This window comes from Globicephala melas, chromosome 16 (genome assembly GCF_963455315.2).
Source record: "Globicephala melas chromosome 16, mGloMel1.2, whole genome shotgun sequence".
NCBI lineage: Eukaryota > Metazoa > Chordata > Mammalia > Artiodactyla > Delphinidae > Globicephala > Globicephala melas.
In genome coordinates, this window is record NC_083329.1 from 64,879,155 (window position 1) to 64,897,971 (window position 18,817).

At 35.6% G+C, this 18,817-nt stretch overlaps 1 protein-coding gene and 1 pseudogene across 1 annotated transcript in view; one reads left to right on the forward strand and one right to left on the reverse strand.

Moving 5' to 3' along the window:
• CTNNA3 (catenin alpha 3) overlaps positions 1-18,817 on the forward strand; it is a 1,571,950-nt gene that overhangs the window by 1,002,223 nt on the left and 550,910 nt on the right. The window contains exon 10 of the mRNA XM_030862371.2: positions 2,145-2,237. Coding sequence (XP_030718231.1) covers positions 2,145-2,237 — 93 coding nt within the window. The remainder of the gene's footprint in view (positions 1-2,144; positions 2,238-18,817) is intronic.
• LOC115856477 (transmembrane protein 33 pseudogene) lies at positions 7,227-12,439 on the reverse strand (annotated as a pseudogene).

An 18,817-nucleotide genomic window follows, 5' to 3' on the forward strand; every position in this document is an offset into this window, starting at 1 on the left:
ATTTTTAGTTTCTTAAGGAACCTCCATACTGTTCTCCATAGTGTCTGTACCAATTTACATTCCCACCAACAGTGAAGGAGAGTTCCTGTTTCTTAACACCCTCTCCAGCATTTGTTGTTCGTAGATTTTTTGATGATGGCCATTCTGACTGGTGTGAGGTGATATCTCATTGTAGTTTTGATTTGCATTTCTGTAATAATTAGTGATGTGGAGCATCTTTTCATGTGCCTCTTGGCCATCTGTATGTCTGTTTCTTTGGAGAAATGTCTATTTAGGTCTTCTGCCCATTTTTTTGATTGGGTTGTTTGGGATAGATTGGGAGTTTGGGATTCACATGTACACACTACTATATTTAAAATATGTAACCAAGAAGGACCTACTGTATAGCACAGGGAGCTCTGCTCAATGTCCTGTAATAACCTAAATGGGAAATGAATTTGGAAAAGAATAGATACATATATAACTGAATTCTTTTGCTGTACAGGTAACACAGCATTGTTAATCAGCTATGCTCCAATATAAAATAACTTTTTTTAAAAAAAGAGTGCCTATATAGAATACCTTTCTGTGATTTTAAACTTTGGATTAACCAACATTCATCTGATTTAACCAAAAGATTGAGGCAATAATTTAAAATTTTTACTTAAAACAAAGAGTGCTCAAATTTACAGATAGCTGTTTTCTGCAAGTGCAGTGCATATTATTATGAGACATACTAAATCAGTTAGACTGCTACATTTTACTTTCTGTGAGTGGGGCTTTGGGAGTGGGGGAGAGGGGCAAAGAAACTGCTGCCCTTTTCAGACAATTCACAAATGTGCTAATTATGTGTCAGATATGAAAGTTGAGGCATTGTGACCTTCAAGCCAACAAAAGACCTTTTCAAGTAAGCCATTTCCATGTATATTAATAAAGTGAACAATGCCGTTCCCCAGTTAAATAATGTATGGCTGCTATTTCATTATATGTAAATGCAAACCATGGAGTTGTTTCACTGTTGACATATTTAAAGTAATGCTATAAAAAAAGAAAAGGCTGCAAATCCATGTAAGTAACAGTTTGTGGTACTCTACAAATAGTCATCCAAGGATATGTTTGTTGTTCGCTTCCACTGCATGCAGTTTAAGTGCGGTTTCTCTGCAACTGAATGCATTTTGGATTTGATCAGTAAAACTTGCCATGTGCTAAAGTATATAATAACTAACAGAGATATTCGGAAAGTGATTCTCAGAAAAGCAAGCTGTTTGCAGTGATGAAGACAACAATGTATTTTGTAGATTAGAGAAAACATTGCCTCTCTACATGAATACTCACCTGTTAGCAAGGGAAATGTTGAATAAGAGCGAGGTTCAAAGGAAAAGAAAGGAATTCCATGATCTTTCTCATCACTCATTCATGGTATAAAGAAATTATTTGTAAACATTGAACTTAGGTAATGGATGTGAATGTAGTTATTTAAAAGGGCACCCATTTCCCTGGAAAAGAGTGTTAGTTTAAAAAGCAATAATGTATAAAAGAGTATGGGTATTACTAAGGGCTTGAATCAAATTGACTGCTCGAATGTCAAATAGTGCCTACGAAGTTGTGGTAGAAAATCAAGAACTGGAAGAATAATTCAATTATCTTGTATTTGTCCAGCTTTGTAGCATATTTGATGCTGAATAAAACATGAGTAAAGATACAGTCATGCTTAATGCAACTTAAGTATGCATAATAGACCTCTGAGAAATAATAAACCAATTACAAACTTAAAATAAACCACAATCATATGAGATTCCAAGAATCTATCAGCATTCAATCCATAAGTAAACTTTTTTTTCAGTCCCATAGGAAACCATAATAGTTAGCATCTTATTATGGGTTAGGTGTTGATACCAAAAGACTGTACAGGGTTTACTAATTCACTCACCAGTCTTCCTTTTGGCTTTAAATGATTTTCCATGGCCCTTTGTTGTTATTTAACATCAATAGATTATCTGAATGCTTCCATAAAGCAGATACCAGTGACATTTATGAAAATGCTGTTGTTTGTCATTGAGATTTTCAGTGAACATATACATACTCTTACTTGTCTAGGATGACAAATGTTTCTTCATTTCCTTCATAATCTGAGATAATTTCCATTGTTTTATATTGTATTTAAGGTGGCAAATCTTGCTTGTTCCATGTCAACAAATGAAGATGGAATTAAGATTGTCAAAGTTGCAGCCAATCACCTGGAAACCTTGTGTCCACAGGTATGATAACTAAGTTACTGACTCTTTCAATAAACTAGCTAGAAAAAATTATATGTAATGCTTCAGACTTTCATACATATGGAAATATTTTAAAATATATGTTTTAAACACAGACAGTGACTCATCCTAAGGTCATACTTAGTTGTTTGCTAAGCACCTCATTCTTTATTTAACACCTGGTTCTTGTAACATATCCTGAGGGACCATATTAGATTTTGTGAAAGGTATAGTTTGAAATCAAAGCAGTGTTTTGTCTAACAGATCTGATTTATTTGTAGTCTTATTTATTTTGAAACCTCAAATTATAAAACATTAATGTTTTTTCCCCTCTTTTATCAAAATAAGGCATGAGTTTGAAAAAAGCCAAGAAATATTTTCTTGTCTGCAATTCAGGAATTTTTTAAAATCTGAAGAGCAACACGTTCATTAGGGAATTATTTTTAGATGACGGATTGTCTTGAAACCATGAATCAGGATACACATGAGGTCAATCTTAAACACCTTCCTTGTCTTAGAATAAGCAATAAATAGTATGGATAATTACTTCATAATAAAAAACACACATGTTGTAAGGATGTGAAATATAATAATGATTAGAAACTTCCAGTCTCTGGACATCTTCTTAGATTCTGATTTTACTAAAAGTAGAGTGTGTGTTAAATTCTTGATTTGCCTTGCTGGTGACTTCATCTCTAAGAATATTGAGGAAACAGTAAGGGAGAGTGCTTCCTTAGACTTAATGTTGATTAACAAATGAACGGGGGCTGAAGAAATGCAGTCTGAGGACCTGCACCTGAGATCTCGTAACTGATGTCAGTTTTCTGTGAGGTTCCACAGGGAACAGAACTCTGCAGTGAGGTCTCTGAAGTGGCAGAATCACTTACACTCCCCTCAAGAGTCTGAATTCTTATTTCTCCACATGGTGGATAACACTTGATGCTGTCATTTTTGAAATGTCTTTTGAATCCAAATAGTATTCAATGTATCTCATTGGTTTCAATTTATAATTTTCTGATTACTCAAGAAAACATTTTTTTAAAACACTTGTTAACCATTTGGCTTTCTAATTCTGAGTTGCCTTAACCCTTTGCCAAGTTTTAGTTTTGTTTTTTTTTTAATTGCATTGCTTAGGTTTATTAAAAATGTCTTCTGTTGACTATGGCTTTTCTTTTAACTTTGAAAACAACGTTTTAATCATAAAAGATTTTAAGAACTTTAATGTGAACATATGATCTATCTTTTAATTTCTTAAATAGATATTTGAGCACCTACCCAGTGCCATGGTTTGTTGGTTTGTGCTTTGTCAAGAAATTCTTGCAACAAAAATGTTATATAATTCCCACATTTTCTTTTTAAAAGATTGAATTATCGTTATTTAACCTTTAGATCTTTTTTTCATCTGAAATTTATTTTTATGTCTAAATGAAGTGGGTTTTTTTTTTTTTTTTACAGTGGTAACCATTGGGAAACCGTCATGTATTAAATAGTTGATCATTTCCCAATTAATGTGAAATGTTACCATTTTTCACGCATACACACACACTTTTTAAACGTTTCCATTGTTTTATATGTATTTGTATACATATGTGCATAAACTATAACATAAGTAACGCATGCATATATATACATGTTTTAATACATTATACATGTATAATACATACATATCAAATCTAAATAGTTTCTTTACTCCTATTCTGTATGAAATACAAATTGATAGATAAATTGAAATATGTTTCAAAGTATACAATTTTCTGGGATCTCTATTCTATTCCAGTGACTCATTTCTTTATCCCTGCCACAGTATTATGGAACCTTTTTCCAGTTTTATTGAGATATAATTGATATACAGCACTGTATAATTTTAAGGTATACAGCATAATGATTTGACTTAGATACATCATAAAATGATTACAACAGTAAGTTTAGTGAACATCCATCATCTCATATAGATACAAAATAAGAAAGAAAAAAAAATTTGGGGGGGGATTTACCCTCTTAACAACTTTCATACATAACATACAGCCATGTTCATTATATTAACCATGTTATACATTACATCCCTAGTACATACTTTCTTATAACTAGAAGTTTGTAACTTTACCACTTTTATCCAACTCCCACTCTTTCTACTTTCTACCTCTGAAAAGCACAAGTATTGTCTCTTTTTCTATGAGGTTGTTTGTTTTTGAAGTATAATTGATGTACAACACTACGTGAGTTCCTTGTGCACAACATACTGATTCAGTATTTCCATATATTTCAAAATGACCATGATAAGTCTAATTACCATCTATCATCATATAAACATATGATATCATGACTGACAAATTCCCCACACTGTATATTTCATACCTGTGACATTTATTTCATACATGGAAGTTTTGTACCGCTTAATCTCCCTCACCTAGTTCTCTCGTCACCCCATCCCCTCCCCTCTGTTCTTGGTATCTATAACTTTGTTTCTGTTTTGTTACATTTGTCCATTTGTGGGTTTTTTTTAGATTTCATATGTAAGTGAAATCATATGGCATTTGTCTTTCTCTGTTTGACTTATTTCACTTAGCATATTCCCTCTAGGTCTCTCCATGTTGTCACAAATAGCAAGATTTAATTCTTTTTTATGGCAGAGTAATGTTCCCTTGTGTGTTTATGTGTGTGTGCGTTTAGCACATCTTCTTTATCCATTCATTTATCGATGAGCACATAGGTTGCTTTAATATCTTTGCTATTGTACATAATACTGCAATGCATATATCTTTTCAAACTAGTGTTTTTGTTTTCTTTGAATAAAAAGCAAGGAGTGGAATTTCTGGGTCATATGGTAGTTCTATTTTTAATTTTTTTGAGTAATCTCCATACTGTTTTCCATAGTGACTGCACCAATTTACATTCCTGTAAACAATGCCTAAGGGTTCCCTTTTCTCTACATCCTTGCCAACATTTGGTATTTGTTATCTTTTGTATAATAGGCATTCTGGTGAAGTTGACAGCTCGTGGTTTTAATTTACATTTCCCTGATAATTAGTGATATTGAGCATCTTTTCATGTGCCATGTATCGTCTTTGGAAAAATGTCTATTCAGGTTCTTTGCCCATTTTTAATTGGGTTGTTTCTTTTTTTGATGTTGAGTTGAATGAGCTCTTTGTATATTTTGGATCTTAACCTCTTAATGAATATTTTGTTTGCAGATATCTCCCATTCAGTATGAGGCCTTTTAATTTTGTTGATAGTTTCCTTCACTGTGCAAAAGCTTTTAAGTTTGATGTAGTCCCATTTGTTTATTTTTGCTTTTGTTTCCCTTTCCTAAGGAGATTTATCCCCCCAAAATATTGCTGAAACCGATGTCAAAGAGCATCCTACCTGAGTTTCTTTTTATTGTTTACTTAACATTGTAGTTACTTTATTGCTCTAGAAAACTTAGTTTTTAAAACCATCAGGTTACATACATAGTGATAATAAGACTGCCCCCCACACAATCAACTGTATATTATGAGGCTTCTCTAACTTAGTAGATAAATATTACAAAATTACAAAACTAGCTGGTTACAGTTGAGCTATCAAGTAGGTATCACATTTCTATAGATCAAAAAGTTGAATAAATGTCACTGATAAGTCACTGGTGTCACTGATGTCACTGATACGTCACCAAGTATGTTTGAGAAATCCGAGTTATGCACATAGAAGGAAACTGGTTACAAAAACCATTACATGACTCTGTGTTAACATTTTGCAATGTTTTAAACATTTGCAATCATGCAACAATGAATAAAGATCAGAATGAATTTTAAAAAGGAGTTAATGGAGGCTGAATGAATGTATTTAACATATTACACAACTCAAATCACAGTTGCATAATACATCCAATCCCCCCAACCGTATCTGTGCATTACGCCATTGAAACGCACACTATTTCCCCCACAACTCCTCTGGCTCCATTCCCAACCAATAACCTTTCCTATAAACCTTTCTATTTAATCTTTTAAGTCAGATATGATGGGTAAGTGTGTATAATCTTCATTAGTATTTCAGAACAGATACAAAGTTTAGTCATGTGCTCAATCTTCAGTTACATTACTTTCAAAAGGTATCTGAACTGCTGTAACCGTCTATGACAATTCAAGCCTAAGAAACCGAGAAAAGTGGCAGTCAAGAATCTGATCTAAAAACTGTGTAAACTATGATAATACTAAAACCTGTGTGTCCGCATTTCTAAAAGAATGATTTCCTGTTTGAGAAGTGTTACTCAGTGGATCTCTGAAAGGAAAACTGACTTGACTACTGTACTGCTCTCTGATGTAAAACGCTTAGGTGACCACAAATATTTACCCAGTTGGTTAACAAGCTTTCATTTGGGCCTTTTAAAAAAATATTCAAAGCCACAAAAGTAATTATGAAAATAAAATTTTGGAAGGTCATAGTATAAGATACATATAGAATTCCTGTTATAATGGTACATCCAAAATAAATCTGTCCTAACAAAGCAGCACAAAATCAATTTAGAAATAATTTGAAATGACAGTGGGAAGTGTTTTTGTTAAAATCGTCGACCAAAATTACTGAATAGCAAAAGAATACTGTCTCAAAATATACTGAATTTACATGTTAATATTACCACAGTGAACTCATGCCAGATATAAATTCAGGTTACCAATTAGAGGAAGACAAACTTTAGAGCTATTTTTACCAGAGAAATAAATGTACTTCATGATAAAGACACAGCAGCATCTAAAGAATTTTTGATACATTTATCACAAGATTCAAACTTCCCTAACTATTAACAACACATTACAATAAAGTTTCTCAGCAAGTGTTTAAAAGGCTTGATTTAACATGCCAGGAAAATGAATGTTTTTCTTTTGAGATGCATTTATGTAAATTATGTAAATTGCATTGAGGTCACTTTTACATCTGGAATTAACCATCCCTAACAGAAGTACCGGCAGCTAACAATGCTCATTTATATTATATATAACTTAGCTGAGTGTTAAACTATGCAACTGTTGGTGCCAGTCTGCTTATAAAGGCAATGCTCTGGAGACAAAGTCTTCTCACAAACAGTGAGCAAGCAGGTTTCAGTATCAGATGTTCAACAACAATCCTCTGTTCATTAAACAAAGTCCAACAATATGGATTTCTTCGAGAGGAGTATCAAAGAGTAAGGAATATAGCATATAAAAAGGTGGAGCAAACTTAATTGACCACTAAAAAGCATACAAACTGTAGTAGGCATCAAGAATATTTCATTACAAGCAATGAATTTCAGAATATTCTGTTGATTAGCGCTTAATTTATCCAGGAGAGCTCTCAGCAGAGGTAAACTATTTGAACGCTTTGCATCAAGGACCTTTTTCGTGTATGTGGCAGCATGAAGCAAATAAAATAACAGCACTGGGAAAATACTCATTGTAACGGGGTAGGGAATTGACAAAACTGAGTGAATAGAACAGGTAGTGGCAGCTGTCCTCTGACGAAGCGTGGGCCAGGAATGCTCTGCTTAACTGGAAGTGTGGTAATCTTTGGTGCAGCCTCAGAGCACTAGTCAGAGCATTTGCCAGCAAAGCACATTGGTAAAAGCTTGCTGCTTCGTGCAACCCAAGAAGAGGCAGAACAAAGCAGAGCCGTAAACTGTGAACAAGCGAGAAAGCCACATTGCCATGTCGTTTATTGGCTATCATTAATTACACTTCGCGTGCCCCTTGGGGGCTGTTCAGGACGTATCCGCCATGGGGGGCTCACACACGCATCTGGGACGCTGTCCAGCATGGCCAAGAGCAAATCTGGGTTTCTAGAAAGACCGAAGTGAAGGCAGAGCTTCGGAACAAGGCCCAGCAGGGCCAACCTAACACCGGCTCCAGGTTATTGCTGAACCCGGAAGTGCTCACTTCACTTCTGTGGGGAAGAGGTGGTAATGCAGAGGGGAAACCCTCAGTGGTGCCCTGAGGCATGACAGGGAAGTGTCCCTGCCTATGTTTTTTCCTAGAAGTTTTATGGTTTCAGGTCTTACATTTAAGTCTTAATCCCTTTTGAATTTATTTTTGTATATGGTATGAGAAAATAGTCCAGTTTCATTCTTTTGCATATAGCTGTCCAGTTTTCCCAAAACCATTTATTGTAGAAGCTGTCTTTTTCCCATTTTATATTCTTGCCTCCTTTGCCGTAGATTAATTTCCGTATAAGTGTGTGTTCATTTTTCTGGTCTCCTTTTTATGTTCCACAGATCTATGTGTCTGTTTTTGTGCAGGTAGCATACTGTTTTGATTACTGTGCTTTGTAGTATAGTTTGAAATCAGGGAGCATGATACCTCTGGCTTTGTTCTTTCTCAAGATTATGTTGGCTATTTAGGATCTTTTGTGTTTCCATACAAATTTTAGAATTATTTGTTCTAGTTCTGTGAAAAATGCCATTGGTATTTTGATAGGGATTACATTAAATCTGTAGGTTGCCTTGGGTAATGTGGTCATTTTATCAATAATAATTCTTCCAATCCATCAACTTGATGTATAAAGATATTAGAAAGCCATCTGTTTGTGTCTTCTTCAATTTCTTTTATCAGTGTTTTATAGTTTTCCTAGTACAGGTCTTTTACCTCCTCAGTTAGATTTATTTCTAGGTATTTTATTCTTTTTGATGCAATTGTAAATTGGATTATTTTCTTAATTTCTCTTTCTGATAGTTTGTTAGTGTATAGAAACACAACTGATTTCTGTATATTAATTTTGTATACTGTAATTTTATTGAATTCATTGATGAGTTATAATAGTTTCTTGGTAACATGTTTAGGATTTTCCATATATTGGATCTTGTTGTCTGCAAACAGTGACAGTTTTACTTTTTGCCTTACAAGTTAGCTTCCTTTCATTTCTTTTTCCTGTCTGAATACTGTGCCTATTACTTCCAGTACTATGTTAAATAAAAGTGGCAAGAGTGGGCATCTTTGTCTTATTCCTGATCTTAGAGGAAATGCTTTTGGCCTTTCATACATTGCATATGACGTTGTCTGTGGGCTTGTCATATATGGCCTTTATTATTTTGGGATATGTTACCTCTATACGCACTTCGTTGAACTTTTTTTTTTAATTATTATAAATGGATGTTGAATTGTCTCAAAAGCTTATATGATTTTTATTCAGTTTGTTAATGTGGTATACCACATTGATTGAGAATATTGAACCATCTTTCATCCCTGGGATAAATCCTACTTGTTTGTAGTGTATGATCCTTTCAATGTACTGTTGAATTTGGTTTGCTAATACTTTGTTGAGGATTTTTGCCTCTATGTTCATCAGTGGCATTGGCCTGTAATTTTTGTGTGCGTGTGTTGTGTCTTTGGTTTTAGTATGAGGGTGTCACAGTCTTAATTATGACTTTGTATTACATCTTGATATCTTCTAGGCAAATTCAGTTACTTCATTTTTTGCTTTAAAGTATTACTGTTCTACTCTTTGCTCTTTTATAACTTTCAGGATCTACTTGCAAAGTTCTATAAAAATACATATTAGAATTTTTATTGAAATTGTTAAAATGTTTTAGGTTTTAGATTATTTTATGGAATAATGACTCCTTCAAAATATTAAATATTTCCACTACTAAACATGTTTTTATGTATCTCCATAATCAGATCTCTTTTTAAATGTTGCCACATGCTGATGGCATCCAAATTTTTCTCTCCGGGCCAGCCCTCTTTCCTAAAGACTAGACTCACATACTTAGTTTGCCCTTGACATTTCCACATTGATACCTAGAAGACATCGAAAGCTTAAAATAGCCCAAATGGAACAAATGTTTGCTCTATCTCCACCTCATTCTGCTTCCTCTTCAGACTTTTTGATTTTAGTTAATGGCATGGCCTTTCACCTAGTAGTTGCTCTGGGGAAAAACCTAAAGATTTTACTTTTTTTATTCAGTAAATATTTATTGAATATATACTATGTGGTAGGCATTATTTATGCAACTGGGGAGTAAACAGTAAAGAAAACAAAAATTAGACAAAAATTCTTGCCCTTGTGAAGTTTATATTCTAATGATATCTAATGGCTGGTTTTCCTATTTAATCCATTAACAAGCCCTATCAACTTCACCAAAACTCTTGAATCTACATACTTTTCTCCATCTCGTTTGTCAACATCATAGCCTATGCCACCATCATCTATCTTTGACTACAGAAATATCATCCTATATGGTTTCCATTCTTACACTCATATCTCTCTAATCTACTTTCTGTGTAAAAGCCAAAGTAAAATTTTAAAAAATGTTTATCATAGCAATTGCTTTCCTTAGCCCCTTACAGTAAAATGCAAACTTCTTTTAATGGCTTATTCACACTTAATATGAAATTCCTACTGCTTAGCTTTCAGCCCTACTTAATATTATTTTCCTTTTCACTCATTAGATCTCTGCACATTGGCCTGTTTCTAGAATACAGTAAGCGCCTTCCAACCTGAGGGACTTCGCACTTGGTAATTTTCCAGTGTGCTTTTCTCATATGGCCATATGGACTGCTTCTGTTACGTTTAATTTGTGAGAACTGAGCTCAGATATCATCTTCTCAGACATCAATCTCCCTAAGTTACTTGTTCAGCTATAACCTATTATGTCACCATATTTGTTTCTTTTAAAGTCTCTTTTTTTACATTCCACATATAAGTAATATCATATGACATATGTCTTTCTGCATCTACTACAATCTGAAATTATATTTTATATTATTTTGTTACTTTTTATTATACATTGTACACACTCAAACATAAAGTTCATGAAGGCAATGATTTATAGTTCCTTGTTCACTACTTATGTCTCCCATACCTAGCAGAAATACAGCATATATTGTATGCTCAATAACTATTTGTCCAATATATAAGTGAATGATAGGGTTTCTAGAATGTTAAATCATTCTATATTCATAGAGGGCAGCAAGATTTTTTGTAACATCTTTTATGATACTTTTCCTAACAAGGCATGTCTTTTTTCTTTTTTTTTTGACAATGTAAAAAAAAAATTACCTTAGAATTAGTTTGAGTTGTAACTGATGAAAAACAAAATCCTTAAAATGATTGATTAATGTATAGTTGCTAACCAAGGGTGAGACCTCTACTGCTGGGCTACAGTCTGCTCTTGGCCTAGCTTATTTCAGTGTTTTACTAGTGATTTGGATAAAATTATAGAATTACGTTCTTAAATTTTTCAGTTAAAAATAAGAGTATAGGGCTTCCCTGGTGGCGCAGTGGTTGAGCGTCCACCTGCCGATGCAGGGGACATGGGTTCGTGCCCCGGTCCGGGAGGATCCCACAGGCCGCGGAGCGGCTGGGCCCGTGAGCCATGGCCGCTGACCCTGTGCGTCCGGAGCCTGTGCTCCGCAACGGGAGAGGCCACAACGGTGAGAGGCCCGTGTACCGCAAAAACAAAAAAAACAAAAAAACAAAAAACAAACAAACAAAAAAGAGGATAAAGGAACTATATTAGCTGCAAGAGTCCAGTCTCAAAGAATTTGAATATTCAAAATATGGACTAAATATCAGTATCCAGATAAAATATAATAGTTGTAAATATTAAACCATGGATATTGAGCACTATAAAACAAATTTAAAAGTAGAGAATAGAGTAAATATAGCTTAGGAAAAATTTACTCTCCAAAAGGCTTAGAAGTTTTAGTTGATAGTAATCTTGGTGTGAATCACCAGTGTGCTGTAGCTGTCAAAAAAGACTAGTATGATTTAACATTTTTTCATCAAAGAATAAGTTCTAAAACATTCTCAACCTCCTTTGTACTTCAAAATTATTTTTTCAAGCTGAGTATTTTTTATATGGTATGTCTCGAAATTCAGAATTAGTGGGTCTAGAGTGAACCCCAGTTGCCTGTGTATGTATGCATGTACATATGTATGTATGCACATGTGCATGTAAGCTCCATTTTGACAATATCTCTTAAAATAAAATACGTGCATAGGTCCGCTAATTCCACTTCCAGCAATTTATAGTACAGATATATGTGTGCACGTGCACAAAAGTCTATGAGCAAGTTTTCTAAAATCTTTTTTTAATTGAATTAGCATTGACATAGAGTATTATTATATTAGTTTTAGGTATACATCATGTTGATTCGATATGTCTGTACATTATGAATTTATTACCACTAGTCTAGTTACCATCTCTCACCGTACAGAGTTATCACAGTATTATTGACTGTATTCCCTATGCTGTACATCCCGTCCCTGTGACTTATTTATTTTTACAGCTGGACATTTGTACCTCTTAATCCCCTTCACCTGTTTTGCCTGTCCCCCCGCCACGTCCCCTCTGGCACCACCAGTTTGTTATGAGCACGGTTCTTATGCAGCTTTATCTGTAATGGCAAAAGCTAGAACCAACCTAAATATCGGGGAGCAGAGAATGTAAAAAGTCGTTGAAAGTAGTAAGTCAGCTCAATATGTGTTTTGGTATGGAAGATACCCAAGATAATTGAAAAAGGTGTATTTCACATGAGTATGTATATTATCCCACTTATGTGAAAAAAAGGAGACGATTGAGCCATATGTTTATGTACTCATTGGAAAATTTTTCAAAAAGGTTCGCATGAAAATTTTAATAGTGTTTACTTCCAAGAAGCGAAACAGGAGGAATACTTGCAGATCTCATTCTGTTTCTTTAAGGACTCTTAGTTTAATCAGAAATAGGTATTTTCTTAATTTCAAAACAAAACCTAACCAATTTAAAAAATTCTAGATTAATTCTGAAGTGAGTCAGCTTGAGAAAACACAGGGCAGAAGGAGCTAATGAGACTCACTTAATTCCCCTTTGTTAAATGCCATTGAATTCACCTAGGTTTCAGTGAACTGGATCATCCTGTTCTTACTGTGTCTAGAGGGCTACAACTGTAATACTTTGCCCAGTTACAGGTGTCACACTTTTAAAAGATTGTCACTTGCAGCATATTTAGCAGAGAATAGCTGAAGTAGTGACATGACTTGAAACTATGCCATATAAAAAACTCCTAAAAGCAACAGGGAATTTTTAGCCAGGAAAAGGTAAGACGTGGAGAAACATGATCACTATCATCAAATCTTCAAAGTGAAAGACTTGCTCTGAAGGTCCCTAAGGGGCAGAACTACAACCTATGAGCAAGAGCTAGAAAGATACAAATTTTATCTCAGTATAGAATGAATTTTCTAAAGGAGCTCTCCTGGAGGAAATTGGACTTTGTTGAGAGGGAGGGATTTGGAGTTTCTCAAGGCCACAGACATTTAAAGATAAGGAGGGTGATCTTTAGACCAAGCTATTGTGTAGAGGGTAAGAAGTTGGCCTGCAAGCCTTTTAATGCCCAAATCCTGAGATCCTCTAATGGATGTGTCTTTTATTTAAAGGAGAGAAATGTGATCTGGATGATAGCATTGCTGGAGTACTATAGCTATTAGAACTTAACCTGGCAGAAGGATAAAACCATCACTATCTAGAGGGCCTAATCCTTGTTCCATTTTAACAAGTAACTTGGAAGGTTATTTTGAAAGTAAGCATTTTATATTTGCATATGGCACAAATAGGAGAAAGAATTCAAGGGTCTAAAATATGTTGGTAATCTGGACTAATGTTTGAAAACTCATAAGCTAAAATTTAAAATGGTAAATGTAAAGTCAGAGCCTTAGGTTAAATAAAATCTATTGCGCAAGAGGATAGGCAAAACATTGCTTATGAAAAGCGCCTGGAAAGACAGGAGTCGAGCGGGGCATTTGTTATCTAGTTCAGTGAATTCCAAACACTGGTCCATGAAAGCATTCTCATGCTCTATAGTGAAATTAGGTCAATAGAGTTAAAATTTTTTTTAAGTAAAATTTATTCAACTTTTTACTCAAAATTAATGTATTTTCTACTTTGATATTCATCAAAAACAGGTGACATTTGTATAGCTGACACAGCTTTATAAGTCAGTAGCATGACATGGGGACCATCTTACGGCTTTAAAGTGATTATGGGGCTTAGCTTGTAGAATATGGGAAACTTCCCACTGTACTTGGCACAGAAATGTCCACGTCTAGAATACCATGTGGGTTCAGGCCCTGCAATTTAAGGGCTCGGTAGAAGAGGAATGAGTTGTTTAAGCCAGAGTTAGTTATTACCTCATCACTGGAAGTGATTTTTAAACAGAAGTCAAATGGGCTATGCCTTGTCAAAGATGTTGGAAAGAGAATTTCGTGATTGGGTGGTAGAGGTATTAGATGGTCTTAAATAAGATTCTTTAATTAGTAAAAAGCATGGGAAAACTTTGGATATTTTCCCTTACGGTGAATACACTTACACTCAATTGGGCAGACTCTCACAGGTGCTTAGACTTTCCAAAATCAAGTCAAGTTTTCAAATCTCTGTCACATTTGCATCAATATCTCGTTCAGCTTCGTTTCATCTTCTTCTGTTTATCCCTTTCAGCAAATGGTATCCAATGACCTGACAGATGCAGAGGCATCTAGTTTATTTTCAGTCATATGCTTGGGGATATATTTTCATAAATTGTTTATTGGAAATCTATAATTACTTTCTAAAAGGGTTGTATATTAGGTATGTTGAAAAGTAGGGAGGAAAGTCGAGGCTGCCCAGACATAGAAGTCTGTGAAGTATAAAAAGAACAAAGTACCTGCAGGAGGGTGTGCCCTGAAGATCACCTGAATTTATATTTAAACGTGGAAAAATAAAATTCCCATGAAGGTAGGTATTTTTGGTTCCCTGACATACCCTGAGAATAATGCCTGACCCATAGTAGGTACTCAGTACATTTTTTTTTTGCGGTACGCGAGCCTCTCACTGTTGTGGCCTCTCCCGTTGCGGAGCACAGGCTCCGGACGCGCAGGCTCAGCGGCCATGGCTCACGGGCCCAGCCGCTCCGCGGCATGTGGGATCTTCCCAGACCGGGGCACGAACCCGCGTCCCCTGCATCGGCAGGCGGACTCTCAACCACTGTGCCACCAGGGAAGCCCGAATCAGTACATTTTCATGGAGTGAATGATTATATCTGCATGAACTTATTTTGCATGGCAGACATTGGCAGGGGCATGATGGTCAAAGCCGGCACTCTTCCTCATCCTTCTTTGTTCTCTAAGTATAGAAACTTGCAGTTTCTAACCATTTCTAACCAAAGCGATAAAAGGTCCCAGTATAACACTTCACTTGAAGTACAAGTCATGTAAAGTGACTAGCATTATCTGTCTCTGCATGGACAGGATTGTTTTGTTATAATAACAGCTTGTTCTGATTACGTTATGATGTGTTACTGTATTTAGTTCACGCTTCAGTAAGGGCATTGGGCTATCACTTTCAAATGGAAAAGTATGTCCTGATTTGTATGAGTTTTTTGTTGTTGTTTTTGTGATCAAGGAGCTGTCATATCTATGAATTAAAAGTACTTAATTTTCTAAGTATCATACTCTGGGGAAGCAGATATGTTTTCTTTTCATCTTTTGTAGATGATAATGATGGATGTTTTGTTTGCAGCTAAACAGTGTAGGACTCAAATAATCAATTTAGAATAATCATATTCTTTAACAATCCCAGAGTGTACCTATGAGAGTTGTGACAGGCCTTTTACAATTATACCTAATCTATTTCTTTTCTCTTCAGAGAATGGGAAAAAAAAAAAAAAAATCTAAGATTTTGGAAATCAAGAGTCATGCAAGACATAAAAAGGCTAAAATGAGGTGATCATTTTTTTTTTTAAAGCTGATTATGATTGGCTTGTTGATCCTCAGGACTGTCTAGGATGATTTCAGACTGGAAGCCTAGGATCAGTCTCTTCTCTGCCACACTGTGATATTTATATGGAGAGACAGTGCCTGAGAAAGCTATGAACACAATTGCTTTCCAAGCCTGGAAATTAAGCTCTGTATTATTGTGGTATCATTGTTCTGAATCCTGTCCTGATTACACAGTTGGCCATTCCCTTCCCCTCAACCCAAGGATCTCTTTAATTTGACAAATATTTGGTGAACACCTATTAGGAGCATCTGTGAAACTAGGGCAAGCAAGGAGCAGGCAATAAAGATTCATGGGGTACCCACTAAAACAGTTCTCAGGAATGAGGTCTGGGTTCAATTAGGAGGGGCTTTATCTAAGAAATTATGAGGTTATGTGTCCTGGAAGAAGAAATGGAAGTTGTAGAAGAGAAGTCACAGCCATTAAATTTTAGTGGGGACGTGGGATCAAAGTTAGATAATGGCTTAAAAGTAAGTAGCCAGAACTAATTGTGATTCCAAATGAAGGCTGAGGCAGTAATTTCAGGATTATTCACAAACCAGAGAGTCTATGCTAGAGCCCTCATTTACACTCACGGTGTATGCTATAATATTAAGCATGTTAGCATAAAGGATCTGTGCCAGCGTCTAGTTACAGAGGAAAATGTAAGACGGAGCTTTACTACATTATATTTCCAATGAGAAGGGAAAATATATTATCCAGGTATTGATAGAAACAAAGTGGTGTTATGGAAGAATACATGAAATGCAATGGAAGCTAGAAATACATGTCAGGGGATTCTGGGAGGACTCTGAGAAAAGTGACATTTTCTATAGGCCTTAAAGGATGAGCAAGATTTGGACATTTGGGAAAATGTAAAAAGGGCATTCTAAGCAGAGGAGATGGAAAAGTATGTAACAGAAATTGCAAAAAAAGTAAGTAATTTAATCTGTCTAAGCCACACTGTTTCCTAATAGGAGCTCCTGGCATTTGGGGTGGGACAGTTCTTTGTTGTATGGGACAACAACATCAAATGCCAGATGGGGTTCTACATGCCAGAAAACCCAGAATCTAGGGCACTAGATACACAATCACCATCTCCCTCAGCACAATCTTTGTGATAACCAAAAATGCCTCCACACGTTTCCAAGTGCTTTCTAGGCGATATTGCCTCATTTGAGAGCAAGTTGGAGGGCATAGGCTGTGGAAAAGGGAGAGATTGGATCCACAATTGAAACAAAGGTTATAGCCCTTACTACCAAGTGAAAGAATTTACATTTGGAATTTAGTAAAGGACGGCGATTCATTACTGGTTTTGAGTAGGAGACTGACATCATCACAGCTTTGCTTCCTGGGTATTAATCTGGAAACTATGTGTCAACTGAGTGGAAAAAGGGATAGGCAGGACCAGTTAAGAGATTATTGAATATAATACACAGAAGTCAGAAATTGAATCAGAGACATGAGAATAAAAATTATAGATGGGATAAATTATAAATGGATGATATAAATTGGCCAGAAATTGAAAACAAATTAGATGATGGTGATGATGGAGGCAAAGAGGATAAATTTTGGATAGTTTTGGCTTATACCTGGGAGGATAGTGGTTCTATTAGGAGAAATTGGAAATATGATGAGGAAGGAGGAGTCACTTTAGGGCAGGAATTAATGTATTTAAAGTGCTTCCTCAACATCCAAGTAATACTTTAAATATATTTAAGGTATTCTCAAGATAAGGTTGAGATTATAGCAAACACATACAAGAACTTGAGATATCACAGCTAGATATGGTAGCCATTCATATAGAGGCAATGGTTATAACCATACATGTAGGACCAGATTGCTAAAGAGCAAGAGAAAATAAAAGGATCAAAGGCAGAACCTTAAGAAAAGACACCTAGGAGAGAAGAAGAAGAATCTGAGAAAGAACAGTTACTGAAGTAAGAGGAAATTCAGGAACAGGTGGCTTGGTGGAAGCCTGGCAAGTTGAGCGTGTCAGCACAGTGGACAGCGCTGCCACGTGCTCCAGAGAGCTCCGGTGGGGTGCGTACTGACAAGTCTCTGGTGGAGCTGGAAATCAGGAAGTCAGCAGTGATCTTAACAAGAGAGGTTCTGGTGTCCTTGTGGGAAAGGAGGAGAGAGTGGGGCTGGACGATATAACTGTAAATTTTTTTTCCCTTAGACATTGAAAAGTAAACCTAACTGTGGAAAAGAAAAACACCGGGAATCCCCACTCTGCAGACTTTACTCTAGAGTCTTACCATACTTTTTACTTCCAGTTAATTTTTCAATATTGCTTTTCATCTCCAGTGTCTATACAGTACAGTAGGTCTTTAAGTAATTCGAGCTGTGTTCTCTAAATTATGTTTTAATTCAGTGAGCACAGCCTCATGGAGTTAAATATGAATAGGACCTATTGCAGATTTTTGATAAGCGGTAAATAAGACCAAGATTCCAAATTATAGTCCTATAACTGAAAGGCTCTGAGCTCTCATTTTATGTGTTGTTATTGACAATGCCACTGACCCCCTACATCCCAATTTAGACTTAGAGGGATTTTCTGCATTCTTTTTCAAGAATAGGGTGTTCCACTTGCACATCCACACTGAATCAGAAACTTGGAACCATCAGATGACTCTCAGTCTCTTGGAATATACACTGAGTAGGGAAATGACCTGGGGAAGTCAGTTTTAAGAGAGCAATGGAATAGACTTAAGAATAAATGTGAAAAGAATATATGTAGACCAACAATCATTTTTTTTTTTTTTTAACGTTATAGTTTCTGTTCTAAAGCTGCCTTTTCTGACAGTGTTCCATAAAATAAAGTACTCTGCCATTTTGGGTCACCCAGGGAGAACAGGACTAGGGG